The sequence below is a fragment of the Sparus aurata genome, chromosome 7, assembly GCF_900880675.1.
Source record: "Sparus aurata chromosome 7, fSpaAur1.1, whole genome shotgun sequence".
Taxonomy (NCBI): Eukaryota; Metazoa; Chordata; class Actinopteri; order Spariformes; family Sparidae; genus Sparus; species Sparus aurata.
This window is the reverse complement of record NC_044193.1, coordinates 35951885-35966144: the sequence shown is the minus strand read 5'-3', so window position 1 is coordinate 35966144 and position 14260 is coordinate 35951885. Positions and strand designations below refer to the sequence as shown.

Genomic DNA, 14260 nt, shown 5'->3' with positions numbered 1-14260 from the left:
AGTAAGTCATATGTATGGGGTAATGTTGTTATAATGAGATTTTATATATAGGTATAGATATAGATATCAAGCATAAGTGTTCTTCAATTATTGGTGGAAACTGTTGGAAATCAAATTCCATAGTAAGAACAGGGCAGTAAATGAGTCAGGTATGTATGAAAGACAAGTCAGTCTCTTCTGGTTCATTTCGCTGCAAAAAAATCCGAATTTGGTAGATCTGATTTCCTGTATTCTGGTGCCTTTTTGGGATGGCCAGCTGGAGAAGGGCAATACCTAAATTTGTTCAGATTCATAGCCTTTTGCCTTTTGACTTATTGAGGTAGTGACTTCATGCAACGACTTGGGCTTCAGGGCCCCTTGACCTCTTGGGTCATTCAGGCTGATTCAGTAATCCATCCTTGCTTTGACTATGCACGCGAGGTGTCCAGTTTATGCGCATGACTCAAACTCTGGCAGACACAGAAGTGGTAGGCAGGTATATTGATCATGAAATCTGAATCATCTTGTCTTGAATTAATCATTCATTCATTCATTCATTTATGTCACTTGTTTAATGTATTTAATATGTATGTTTTTTTTTCTCGTGGCCCCCTGGTGGCCCCAACCAGCCGCTTAGTTCACTTATGCCTCGGGTCGGCTCTTGGACAGTATGCTTTATTTCAAACTCATCATGTTTTACATTTATCCTCCACAGGGCCACATTAAGAACCCCACCCCCACCCCACGTGTTTGCGCTGCTGCGTTTCCTGTAAGCCAATAACCACAGGGATTCTTCCCCAGGGAGCCATGGCAGCTCATTAAGATCCAATTAGTGCTGACGTCACTAAGCTGCTTACAGCAGCAGGTGAATGGAGGGAGAAACTGAGCAAGATTTGTTTACATTCATGATGGACTAAATGATTTTGCAGACATTAACATGACAACATGTTTTGGTAGAAAATAGAATACTATTTAAGATTACTCATCCGGATTCTCTTATAGTGTGGCAGCCTAATCTGGATCTTTGAGTGATCCAAGGAGCTGAGATGGAGAGCATGAGCCAGGTAAGTGCTGCGTGATGAACACATGATAATACTATAAGTTGACTAGTTTGCTGGTGGACCTCATTCTGTCAAGTTATGTGTAGAAGGTTACAGATGTACACTCTGACAATGTGTAAGACAGTGAGTGAATAATGTAACTCTGATAATATTATATGATAATAACCTTAATAATTGGTCAGTATATAGCACAAATACATTCACAACAGGGGTCTACACCATTCTCTTAATTCATTTCTATTCTCACATTAGTATGGAAAGCTTAAAGGGTCTCGTTTGAATTGTAGTTGCCTGATCAGTACAGATGAAGGGCAGACCTCACTAGTCAAATTTGGATTGCATTTGCTGTTTATTTAAGTAAGAAAATCCAAAGTATGTATGGGGGATTTTTTTATATATAAATATGAGGGCAAGCTCAAATGTGTTCATCTATTCAAAATAGCTGCTCATTTGTTGACTGTGATAAACCTGACGTTACTGTATTATTCCAAAGGGTGGCAGCAGAATACCATTTATAAATGAATCATTCCCAGTTTTAAAAAAACAAAAGTGTGTGCTTGTGTGTTTGAAGTGTCTTGGTTAGGCCACCATGTTCCACCAGCACAGCTTCAATTCACCATGGCATTGATTCTACAAGTCCTTAGGACTGTACTGGAGGGACAAAAGACTATTATATTCTCTCATTTGGTGTTTGGATGACAGTGGTGACCAGCATTGATCCATAATCAGGTACCAGGTACCACTGATGGTTCATTATATACACCCATCTGGAAAGTCACCATTGTAAACTGTTTGGATAAGGTCAGCAACTTCAAAAACTCATAATTGGCAGGTGATTGGATGAAGTTAACATGAGTTTCTTGTTAAATTCTTGGTGTTGCTGATGGTCATGTAACAAAGTGTCATATTTTAGAAAAAAATAAAAATAAAAAAAAATTAACACAATTTTTAAGTAAACAGTATAATAGATTAATAGTCATGTATTTTGCAGTTCAAGACACAAGGAATTACAGAACACATGTACATAAAGCATGTACCCATAGGACCCATCTGTCTCATGATACCTCTTACTTCTCCTTCAGCCAGTTGCTGAGGAAAACTAGCCTGTTTACGTTCTCAAAGTAAGGTAAACTATGTTACCTGCAATTGAGAATAACCCCCCACAAGAAACAGAAGTAGGGGCAGGGGAAGCCAGATGTTTGCAAGTCAGGGCAGATAGTTGTGTCCCTGCATGAGTCCACCACCACTGCAATTGGCACTCTTCCATGCCGATTCCAGGCTTTGCTTTATCGAGGCTGAGAGACCTGTACAAACTCCTGTTATCATCTGAATTTAAAGCCAATGGTAGGAGGGTCCTCCTCCTATCTGCTGGACTGCGTGGACTAGCTCTGCTGGGTTCTCGCAGCAGTGCCTCAAGGCTGGTCTCACCTCTTCTCTATCTTGCCTTGGTAGTCCTTGCAATATCCATTATTGATGTTAGCTTGCTGTTTAGATGGGTCCTTCTTAGATGCAGTCTTGCAGTCACATAGACTGGGTCCTTATCTGATACCTCTGTGGTGCAGTACAGGTGAGACATCACCCCCATCAAGCTCAGTCACATATTTGCGGTATTAAGTGTGTGATAATACAGTGATATCAGAGCATTTAATTTAGGAAAAGTACTTTAATTCACACTGTAACAATTCACCCTTGTTTCAAAAAGCTTTGAAGAAAAATGCAGTCCCAAAAGGTTTATACCATTTCATTACTACTGTTCCGGATTATATGCAGTTCAAGGAGACACTCAGAATGTGGTTAACACAACTTGTGCTCCTGTCAGCCCAGAGTCAGCTTTACAGCCTTTTGATACTAGTACACTGCCCAGCCAGAATATTAAGTCACACAGTCTTATATTTCCTTGGACCGCCTTTAGCTTTGATTACAGCCTACATTCACCATGACATCATTTTGATAAGCTTGTGGAATGTCACAACATTTATTTCTGTCCAGGGTTACATACATTATTCACCAAGATCTTGAATTGATCATGGGAGAGTCAGCTGCTGCATAAAGTCTTCTCCAGAACATCCAAAAGATTCTCCGTGGGGTAAAGGTCTGGACTCTGTGGTGGCCAATCCATGTGTGAAAATGATGTCTCATGCTCCCTGAACCACTCTTCACTCTCACAATTTGAGCCTGATGAATCATAGCATTGTCATCTTGGAATATGCCCGTGCCATCAGGGAAGAAAAAATGCATTGATGGAATAACCTGGTCATTCAGTATATTCAGGTAGTCAGCTGACCTCATTCTTTGGGCACATAATGTTGCTTAACCTAGACCTGACCAACTGCAGCAACCCCAGAACATTACACTTTTCCCACAGGCTTGTAGGTACTAGGCATGATGGGTGTATCACTTCATCCGCCTCTCTTCTTACCCTGATCCACCATCACTCTGGAACAAGGTCAATCTGGACTCATCAGACCACATGACCTTTTTCCATTGCTCCAGAGTCCAATCTTTATGCTCCCTAGCAATCTGAAGCCTTTTTTTCTTATTAGCCTCACTGAAAAATGGTTTTCTTTCTCTACAGCTCTTAGCACTAATTCCCTGAGTTCTCTTCACATTATGCAGGTGGAAATGCTTTTACTTTCACTATTAAACATAGCCGTGAGTTCTGCTGTTGATTATTTACCATTTGATTTCCCCAAACGTTTACGTGATCTCCCATCCAGATCATTCAAGATTTTTTTCAAACCACATTTCTTTCTCGAAGATGATGGTTCACCACTATCATTCCAGGTTTTAATAATGAGTGGACAGTTCTTAACCCAATTTTAATAGTTTTAGCAATCTACTTCTGCCACTTTTCCACCAAAAGTAGCAGGGCTACAAAAGTTTTAAAAACTCAGGTAAACCTGCTTCCTTCCCATTTCCCGCAGGCAAGCCCCTCCATGACTCTTATCTGAAGCTTTACGTTGTACTTCACTGACATGTTTCACAACACAAACACGCTGTAAAAAGTTGTAACAGAAGAGAAAAAACAATAGACCCATGTGAAAGAAGCGTCTGTAAAATTTTGTTAATATATTGTTTTGAGTGTCACAACCCCCGCAAAATGAGATGTATGCCCTAAGCAATCTATATATCACAGTCTCTCTAAACATGCAGTGTAATACACGAACATAAAGCCCTAAATGTCAACAAAATAATTACACAACCACACACCTGAATTCAAGTCCCTCCGTTGCCCTTGTTGACTCGCTCTGTATGGTGTCGGTCCAGGCAAACTCTAGGGCCACTGGCACCACATCAGTTCACAGTTAATCTGGTGATATGCTGCCCACCTAAATCTTTGGAGATACTTTCAAATTATGGTCATATTTTACAAACTACATCTTTAAGCATGACAAGCGCTCATCATGATACTGATACATGAAAGGCTTATCACAGACTGCAGTGATTTTAAACAACTGCTGGCAAATGTTGCACTCTTCATCAAACCATCATCTTTACATGAGCTAGTCTGTCCTCTTTTCCCAGTGTTCATCATTGTCCAACCTACTACTACCTTGTGTTGGTAAGAATGGAATACATCTTTAAAATTTGACCTGTTTTTGCCTCCACTGTCTTCATGATGATTTGCCAGATGGTTGGTTCACTTCAAACACATACAGAACAGTGTGACTTTACTACCTTAAACATTTATCAAGACAAGCCTCTTCAGTTACTGTAGGATGTGTTTAAGTCCACAGACTATACTATAAATAAGGTTAATACTTTTCAAAAATGTTGATCTTTGAGACCTTTAAAGCAACATGATGAAATGTTTTGATCTTAAACCAACAGCTTCAGTGAACTGTGTCTCTGTCACTTGTTTCTGCTCAAGTAACTTCACTGAGAGGGAAGGATCACAGCACTTACATGTTAACTTCAACAAACAAGTTTTCCACACATAATATTGTAATATTGTTATAATGTCATTAGTTCTGTTTGTAATAGCACCTACAAACTGTAAATGCTGACTTTTGTGTTTTCTTTCACAACAGTTGACACCCCAGCTGATCATGGCTGTTGGGACAGCTGTGATTGGCTCTTTCCAGTTTGGCTACAACACTGGCGTCATCAATGCCCCTCAGAATGTGAGTATTTTGTTATGTGAAGGATAACTGAGAAAGGTACAGTAAGGTAAAGGTAAAATAATAACAATTATGATTAATTTGGTTAGGGATAGGGTTTATAACCCAATAATCCAAATACCATTTTATATATATTTCCTATCTGCACTTCACAAATAGAAACAAATTTTTTTACCCCCTGCCGGACTCAGGGTAGCATCCAGAGTTTGGCGGTTGAAAAGTCAGAGAACACTGTTGAATGTCCCTTAGTAAATGAATTGAACTGAAACTATAAATTAGAGGGGGTCAAAAACAAACAAAAAAACAACCCCTTTCAGAAAAACTGAGAGGTACAACACCTAGACACTTGTAGGGCAGCTATATTGCAATACCACGAGCTTAAGAAGAATGGAAAAAACAAGTTTGCTTCTTTATCTCAGAGCAGATAACTTACTCCTTCTGTTGCTTCTTAATTTTTTAGCAATGGATGCAACACTCATTATTTTAATGCAGCAGAGATGTTATGCTTTTAAAAGAGTGAGACATGAGGAGGTTTTAGGACTATGGCAAGAGTATGTGATGACCCAATGTGGGAAAATCGCAAATAAGTTGGGGTAGAATAGCATTACACATAGTAGAGGTGGCTCTCCTCCACCTGGTCTGCTGTTTACCTATACTGGAACGTCTTATGGTGAATAATAATGCGTATGATGCTATAGTGCATTTCGGCAGTGCTGGCAGGAAGAACACTAATAAACACACAAAAAAGAATTATTTATTGGGAATCCCAAATTTTAAATACAATGCCTCTTCAGTGTCTGCTTTACTAAGCACAGCTTCAATGCAGGTTACCTAGTTGATAGTGACTCTTTTGATAGTCACTCATCAAGGCAAAAATTGATGAGTGCTCAAAAAGTCCCTCCATCAGGAAGAACAAAAGACAGAAATGACAACAAGGCCCAAACAGAGAAAGCATAGTTTATGTAGGATGAAGACTGCAGTATTTCAAAGAAGGAATCAGAATGAACGCAGTGTGTCATTCCCCACCTCTCTTAAGCCTTCAGATGTGTTTGGAAGTGAAGTGAGGGATACCATAGAATGTAAGACCCCAGCATACATATATCATATGTTTAGATGCAACATACATTGCATTAACAAAGAGTCCATAACTGGATATCTTATCTGGAATAGAAACAAAATGAACCCACTACATCAATTCTGGTGACTCCTTCAGATTCAGATTCATGATTTATTGTCCCAGAGGGGAAATTCATTTTCACCTTGAGGCTGGAGCAGTGCATGTTTGAGTTAAAAGCTAATATTAGTATGCAAACATGCTCACAATGACAATGTTTAAATGCTGGTGTTTATCAGGCAGAATGTTCACCATCTTAGGTTGACAACTAACTAAAATGCTAGCAGGTGCAGATGAGCGCAATTACTGTATCACCTGACCATACCATAGGGTAATTATAACGTTGACCTGCTTGTGGTGCTATGGTGCAGAACCTCAGAGGTTCCTCTCCTGGGTACTATGAATGTCTGTACCAAGTCTTACAGCAATCCATTGAATAGTTGTAGAGATATTTCACTCTGATAAAAAAACCTAATGATAGTTGCTAGCACCAAATTTTAAGGCTGGTGAAATACTTCAGGCTGGACTTCAGCAGTGGAACCACTGACCAACCAACAATGTTAAGTGCTATGTCATTAAAGATCAGACAAGCAAGTTTGATTTGTCTTTCTTAGAAATTGAGCCAACTGTATGTTCTTCTATGTTTTAGATCATTGAGAGCTTCTACAATGAGACATGGACCAGCAGATTTTCAGAGTCCATCCCTCAGAGCACCTTAACAGCTCTGTGGTCACTCTCTGTGGCCATCTTCTCAGTGGGAGGAATGTTTGGCTCCTTCTCTGTTGGCCTCTTCGTCAACCAGTTTGGCAGGTCTGACTCCTCCTATGATCAACATTATCAATTACACCTTCCTTTGAAATTGACAAACAGACCCATTAATGAATGCTCTTATTATCTCTGAAGGAGGAATTCCATGCTCATGGCCAATGTGCTCGCCTTTATTGCTGTTATATTTATGGGCTTTTCCAAGCTGGCTGCTTCCTTTGAGATGCTTATCATCGGACGTTTCATAGTGGGTATCTACTCAGGCCTTTCCACTGGCTTTGTGCCCCTTTATGTTGAGGAAATCTCCCCCACATCTCTCCGTGGAGCATTAGGCACTCTGCATCAGCTTGGAGTAGTGATCGGCATTCTCATGGCACAGGTAAGATCTTCCAGTGGAATCATGATTTCCCGTTTCATTTGCTTCATTCAGTAGCTTTAGAATTAGAAAAAAACATCTCTATATAGTGTGATATTGAAGCTTCATACTGACAGTACACGCGTGGTCTTGGTAGAGATGATAGCTCAGAATGTCACTATGTGAAGCCTGACACTGAAAATAAATTCACAAATAATTACCCTTCCCTTGCCTGTCAAAAAAAGAGTTTCATGGTCTCTGGCAGCAACACGGCTGTAATAACTTCATCCAATCAATTTTAGCTTCCCGAAGATTTTGTATGGCATTTATTTTCAAGACTTTAATTAAACAATTTAGAGACAATGCATATCAAGGACTAAATACAGAACGGCAAATAAATAGGTGTCAAGCAGAGTTCCAGCACTTGATGCTCCAAATGTAGTCCTTGAATTCTGGCCTGTAAAGCAATAGATGAGCAACATAATTAGATATTTTTATGGAACAGAGCTTGACTGTCCGCAGCATACTGTGAACATACACCCTTTCAATGATAGATACTTTAGACATTAGTTTAGACATTTAGACATCCTCAGGCTGAGACTCCACAATAACTTGATTGACACACAGAACATGGCTGTGCAATGAAATTTCACCATTTTCAATGATGGAGGGCTGAGAATGAGTTGAGGAGTCTCACAGCGTGGGGAATGAAGCTGCTCTGTTACATTACATTTTCTTTTAACTTGCTAAATTGTGGGCTGCAGCTCCATATGAAACTCACAATGGCAGAAACTAAATGAACAGTGTTATAAATGACAGTATTACACAAATGTTAAATAATGATTATTGGGTTAGGACTTTTAACACATATGATGTTCATTGAACAATACAGTGTTGTATCTATCATGTGTAAGCAGTGTATTCCGTGTGTTTTGTAGATCTTTGGTATTGAATCCATCATGGGGAATGCCTCCCTGTGGCCCCTCCTGTTGGGCTTTACTCTGCTGCCAGCTGTGCTGCAGTGTGCCCTGCTGCCACTCTGCCCTGAGAGCCCCCGCTACCTCCTCATCAACTGCAACGAGGAGAGCAAAGCCCGTAGCAGTGAGATATACACCTTTGAAAACACATATTTTTCCCAGAAAGATACAAAAAACAAAAAATTTAATTATTCACAAGAGGAAGAGCGTTCAATATCTTCAATGTGCTAAAATATGCTCAATACTTTTTTCTCTAGAAATTACTGCAGTAAAATTAACAGGCACTAATGGCTGCCAGAGAGATTGGTTACTAACTCACCTTTTTACAACACATATCATGCCAAGCACACGGACACCTGCAGTACAGTATGTGGCAGCATCAAAAATCCCATTCCAGGCTGACATATATAACTTGAACCACTGTCCTCCAGTCTTGCTGAAGCTGCGGGGCACTGATGATGTGAGTGAGGATATCCAAGAGATGAAGGAGGAGAGCCAGCAGATGATGAGAGAGAAGAAGGTTACCATTCCTGAGCTGTTCCGCTCCCCCGTGTACCGCCAGCCTATCGTTGTTGCCATCATGCTGCACCTCTCACAGCAGCTATCTGGAATCAACGCTGTAAGTTGAAGGACCAAAGAGGAAACATTTTGTACAATTCAGTGTCAGACTAATGAGGCCTGTCACACAGTACAATCCTATAAAATCCAGTACAATGCCATCACAACTAAATATAACTGATAGCTCCTGTAGCAATAGACAGGATGCCTGTGGAGATGTTCTAGACATGTCCATCTGGGAATGCCTCTGTGTGTCAAGAAAGAGCTGGAGGGCAATGATAGGCAGAGGGATGTATTGGCTACATGGCTAAGCCTGCTGCCTCTAGGACCCAGCCTCAATGAGTGAAGGGACTGTCTGACGTGATAGCATTAATAATAATAATAATAATAATAATAATGATAATAATTGATTCAATGTATATAGCGTCTTTCAGGGTACCCAAGGACACTTAATAAAGTGGAACAAACATATATGAAAACAAACAAAACAAAGAATAAATGGAGCACCTGTCAGTCAGCACGGAGGAAACAGCCGTACAGCCACCAACACCGCCGCCAGCAGACACTCAAGCAACAACAAGCGTTTCAAACATTACTTCTCAGTGGACTTATATTAGTCAAGTTAATTTATGCATTTATATTGCCCAGAATCACAAATCCCACTGCCTCAATGGGCTCTTAAATCTGTACAATGATCCTTAGACCCTTAATTTGAGTAAGCAAAAGTTCTCGTAGTAGATTGGACTCAACAGACCAACAAAATAACAGTGAATACAGTTTTCAGTGACAAAAAAATGCTATACAGGTAGAACATAAAATGCATGTGAATCATGTGGATCCAGAAGGACGACTTGAGCAGAAATTTCAATTTGCCTGCGGGCCTTCTTAAGACCTTGTGTTTTACCACTAAATTAGAATGTAGATTTTCTTGCAGACACTGCAGATGAGACATGAGCAACATTCAGGACTGAGAACAGTCTATCAGAACAAGTGAAAAGATTGATAAAATCACTAAAACTCTTCCAAGAATTGGAAGTAGGGGACTGGAGAGCTGAATATATTAATTGTTGTCTTTTCAGCCCTCTCCAAAGCAGTTCATCCTGGTGATTCATATTGGCCCTAAACGCAAACCCTAGTAACACAAGCAATTTCCCCTCTGGGATCAATTAAGTATTTCTGATAAACAAACTGTGAGAGACAGTATCCACGGTAAGGGTTTCCCCTGATGCTCCAATACCATCAATCCTGATGCAACAGAATAATGAATTCTGAGACTGTATCTACGCCATTAAGGCTAACGATCAAGAGCTGTGGTTGAAGTGGATGAGGAGCCCATTTTGGAAAATGTTGTTCCCCTGTCCATAATTCCAAGTGGCAGGCCTGAGTACCAGTAACTTAGTATTTTCTCCACTCTTATGTCTACTGAGCAGCTGATGCATACACAAACATAAACTCTAGCACAGGTAAACTAACTTTTCTCTGTCTCATGTAATCATCTTAAGGTGTTTTACTACTCGACGCGGATCTTTGAGCGAGCAGGAGTTTCCCAGCCTGTCTATGCAACCATTGGTGCCGGAGTGGTCAACACCGCCTTCACTGTGGTGTCTGTAAGTCACAGAAGAACCATTTGAGAAAATCACTAAAGGCTGAGATGTTGAACTCCAGAATGTTTGCAAACTGAATATCTTCATATTGTGCTAAGATATTTTCTGTCCTTCTATGCAGTTGTTTGTGGTGGAGCGTATGGGCAGGAGACCACTTCACCTTATTGGTTTGATGGGAATGGCAGTTTCAGCAGTTTTCCTAACTGTTGCTATGGCATTGTTGGTCAGTGTTTGAGATTACCTTTACTTAACCCATTATGCTTATCAATTTATGTGACTAAAAGCCTCTGTGGTGTGCTGTGCTCCTCAGGACCAGATCAGATGGATGTCCTATATGAGCGTTGTGGCTATCTTCAGTTTTGTAGCCTTTTTTGAAATTGGCCCTGGCCCCATCCCCTGGTTCATTGTGGCTGAGCTCTTTAGCCAGGGGCCCCGGCCTGCTGCCATTGCAGTTGCTGGTTTCTCCAATTGGTCAGCCAACTTCTTAGTAGGGATGTGCTTCCCTTATGTAGAGGTAGGTACAGTGATTATATGTTTAGTTTATATTCAGACCAGAAATGCCATTAAGCGTACATTCTATAGCTTGTGTCAATCACTGAAAATAAGACATGTTTGCCTTTGATGTCACTGCAGCAACTCTGTGGCCCGTACGTCTTCATCATCTTCACAGTCATGTTGCTTGGCTTTTTCGTCTTCACCTACTTCAAGGTGCCAGAGACCAGGGGCCGCACCTTTGATGAGATTGCAGCAGGCTTCCGACAGTCAGCTGGTCAAGGTGCTGACAAGTACTCTGCACCAGAAGAGTTCAACACCCTCAGAGGGGATGATCCCGACCTTTAAAGCTGTCATACATACATATTCATTGTCTGATATTACCATGTTGGAAATTATCCTTTGTTATCATAAGTAATGTTGCTCCAGGACCATGATGGCAACTGACTAATGACATATTTCTGTTGTCAAAGTTTTGGGACTCAGGAAAGAAACCGGTTAGCCTTTCTAACACATAATTAACGTTGAAAAAGGATCTTTTCCTAAACCCAACCGAATAATTGTGTGTGTTGTAGGAACAACACCAACACAAAAATGTCAGACAAACCACAAGACACTAACTTGCAGCATAGTTACCTGTTACACTTTGGGTACATTAGTGACATGTTTTAATTATCCCATAAGCTGATGGTAGGGTAGCCTTATTATGGACTCTACTTGTTTTCTTACTCAATCTCTGTTTGGCATGCGTCTATTGTTTTTATATGATATTATGATGACTGGTACTCAGTACTAGATACATCCAACAACTATTTTGAGGGACAGGGTTAGGGTGGGTAAGTCGGTAGACTTTAACTGACAGGTGCCTTCTTCTTGCAGTTTGTTTGAAAACAAACAGCCCATGGTGTAGCTGATACAGTGGAGTGTGAGCTGTCCTCAGTAAACACACCTACCTCTTTTGCTGCTGCAGTGTGACTGGGCAAGTTAGTAAACCAGCAGTGGGGGGATATGGTGGCAGCCTGCCCAGTGGACACCTGGACTGTCTGCTCAGCCTAGCTTTTACACCCCCGCCAGCAAAGAGCTGATCTGGAGGATGATTTACCCCAAGTGTGTTTATCAGAGAAACTGCTGCTCATAAACCGAAATATGAACTTCACTATAAGTCAACAGAGTCTAGTTGGGAACACAACCAATGAAGGCAACTAATCAGAGGCAGAGTAAGACAGGTCTTGCCAGAAAACCAGTGGGATCCATAATAATGCGCTGCAGAGGAGGCTTAGTCTTCACACAGACTGTGAAGACTAAGTCTGTTTTCAGCACTGACCAGCCAAAACAGGCTTTTAAAATCCAAAGTGAATAAATTAAGTGTGTGACTGGCTGGGATGTGCTGCAGCAGAGGTTGGGTTTAGACTGTAAATATCCAGAGTAATATTATGCACTAATATTGTGATTGTAAATAGATAAGTAAACCTTCAATTCAAAATGTTAAACCCTGTTGTTCTATTTCCATTTTCTATGTTTTAACCATTCACAGTATTGTAAAAATATAGAGCACCAGTCAATATTGATGAAGTTAAACAATAATGGTGTTTGACAGTTGATGGAAAATCTGTGCATCACTCCCTTTTAAGGTGATTATATACTTGGATACATGGGCTAAAATAAGATTCAGGGACGATAATTTTTATTTTGCAACAATTTGGTATGATACAATTCAATTCTGATTTGATTTGATTCGCGTCCAATTTGATCCGGTTTGGGTACGATGCTATACAATTTTGATACAATTCTTTGTTTCAGGTAAACATTCATTTTCTATTTTAAATTAGAATAAGCCAAATGTTTAATATTGATTAACTGAAAAGTTAATAAAATACCTCAACAGTGTGCACTGTGCAGCAACTGTCAGCAGATAGTAAACAGTGTGCAGTGTTCAACTCAATACATAATTTCAGTAGACAATGACAGTGTGCATTTACATTTAGCAAACACTTTTGTCCAAAGAGACTTACAGTAATTTATGCATTAATACACTAACGGTGGTGGCTGCCATGCAAAGTGCCAACCAGCACATCAGGAGCAGTTTGGCCCAAGAACACTTCAACATGCAGGCTCGCTGAGCCACTACCAGCAGTCACAGAATACAGCTAATGATAGCAACTGGTCAAAAGCAGACAGGTTGTAAGTCCTTAGCAATAAAACAGGCTATAGAAGATGTGATTACCTTAGACCTTACCAAGTTGTGATTAACTCGCATCCTCGTTGTCTGCATAGGTTTTACCAGGCCGTCTCACCAGGCAAACACTAATTTGTTGTGCTACCACTGTACCTAAGTGTTGTTCCACAGAGCTTACAACCAGCCTGCTTTTTGTCCAACTTTCCATCCTTTTTTTAAATCCAAATCTCTTCCAGAATTTGGATATTTAATTTGATGGTATATTGCAAATCTTGCCCCCATGCTGCTTTTGTTTCCTTTGCAACAATAACGTTTCTGTGCTGCATCTCACGAGAATCTCGCTCTCAACTTTGAACTACTTCGAACGTTTGAAGATGCTATAAGAAACTAGCAGCATGGCAGCTTGACTCAACCAATTCATAACTTCAAAATCGGGCCATCGACTAGTTAACAGTACATTTTGATCGAGCAAGATAGTCCACATACTGGACATATACTTAAATGTATATTCATATTTGAGACTTAAGTCAACTACGAATGTCTTTCCATCCACTTGTTTGTATCACATTTTTGCCTATTAAATAAATAAATAAATAAATAAATGAATACAGAATGGAAACACTCAAGTGAAATACTTGTTGAATAACTGATGATGCACATGAAATGACACTTGTCACTTCCAGTGAAGAGCTGTAAACATCAGATATATTTGGATCGATGTGGAGACTGTAACCTTCCTCTCAATACATGAAACTAACATACATTTTAAAAATACACTACGTTTCGTTGGAAACTTGACTACTACTTTGTTCTTCACAACTCTCAACATTTTGACTAAGTCAAATTTGTGACATATTGTGAGATATAGGTATTGTCAGATTGAATATGAAAGGAATTGCTTTATTATCATGCTTATTATCAAGAATTTAACTGTCATGGGAAAGCAAATGTGAGACATTAACATTTTGAGCCTGTGAAATGATGCTCACAGAGCCTGTAGTTCTATGTTCTCTTTGAGTACTTTTTAAAAAAAAAAAAACAACAGAAAACTGCATGCC

At 40.0% G+C, this 14260-nt stretch overlaps 1 protein-coding gene across 1 annotated transcript; it reads left to right on the top strand.

The window, feature by feature from the left end:
• The first annotated feature begins 832 nt into the window (after positions 1-832).
• On the top strand, positions 833-14260 carry LOC115585803 (solute carrier family 2, facilitated glucose transporter member 1-like). Its single transcript, XM_030424441.1, has 10 exons — positions 833-1043; positions 5072-5164; positions 6925-7085; positions 7179-7419; positions 8334-8496; positions 8804-8991; positions 10433-10537; positions 10656-10757; positions 10845-11048; positions 11168-14260. Exons 1-10 carry the CDS (start codon positions 1026-1028, stop codon positions 11372-11374), a joined length of 1482 nt encoding a protein of 493 aa, XP_030280301.1. The 5' UTR covers positions 833-1025; the 3' UTR covers positions 11375-14260.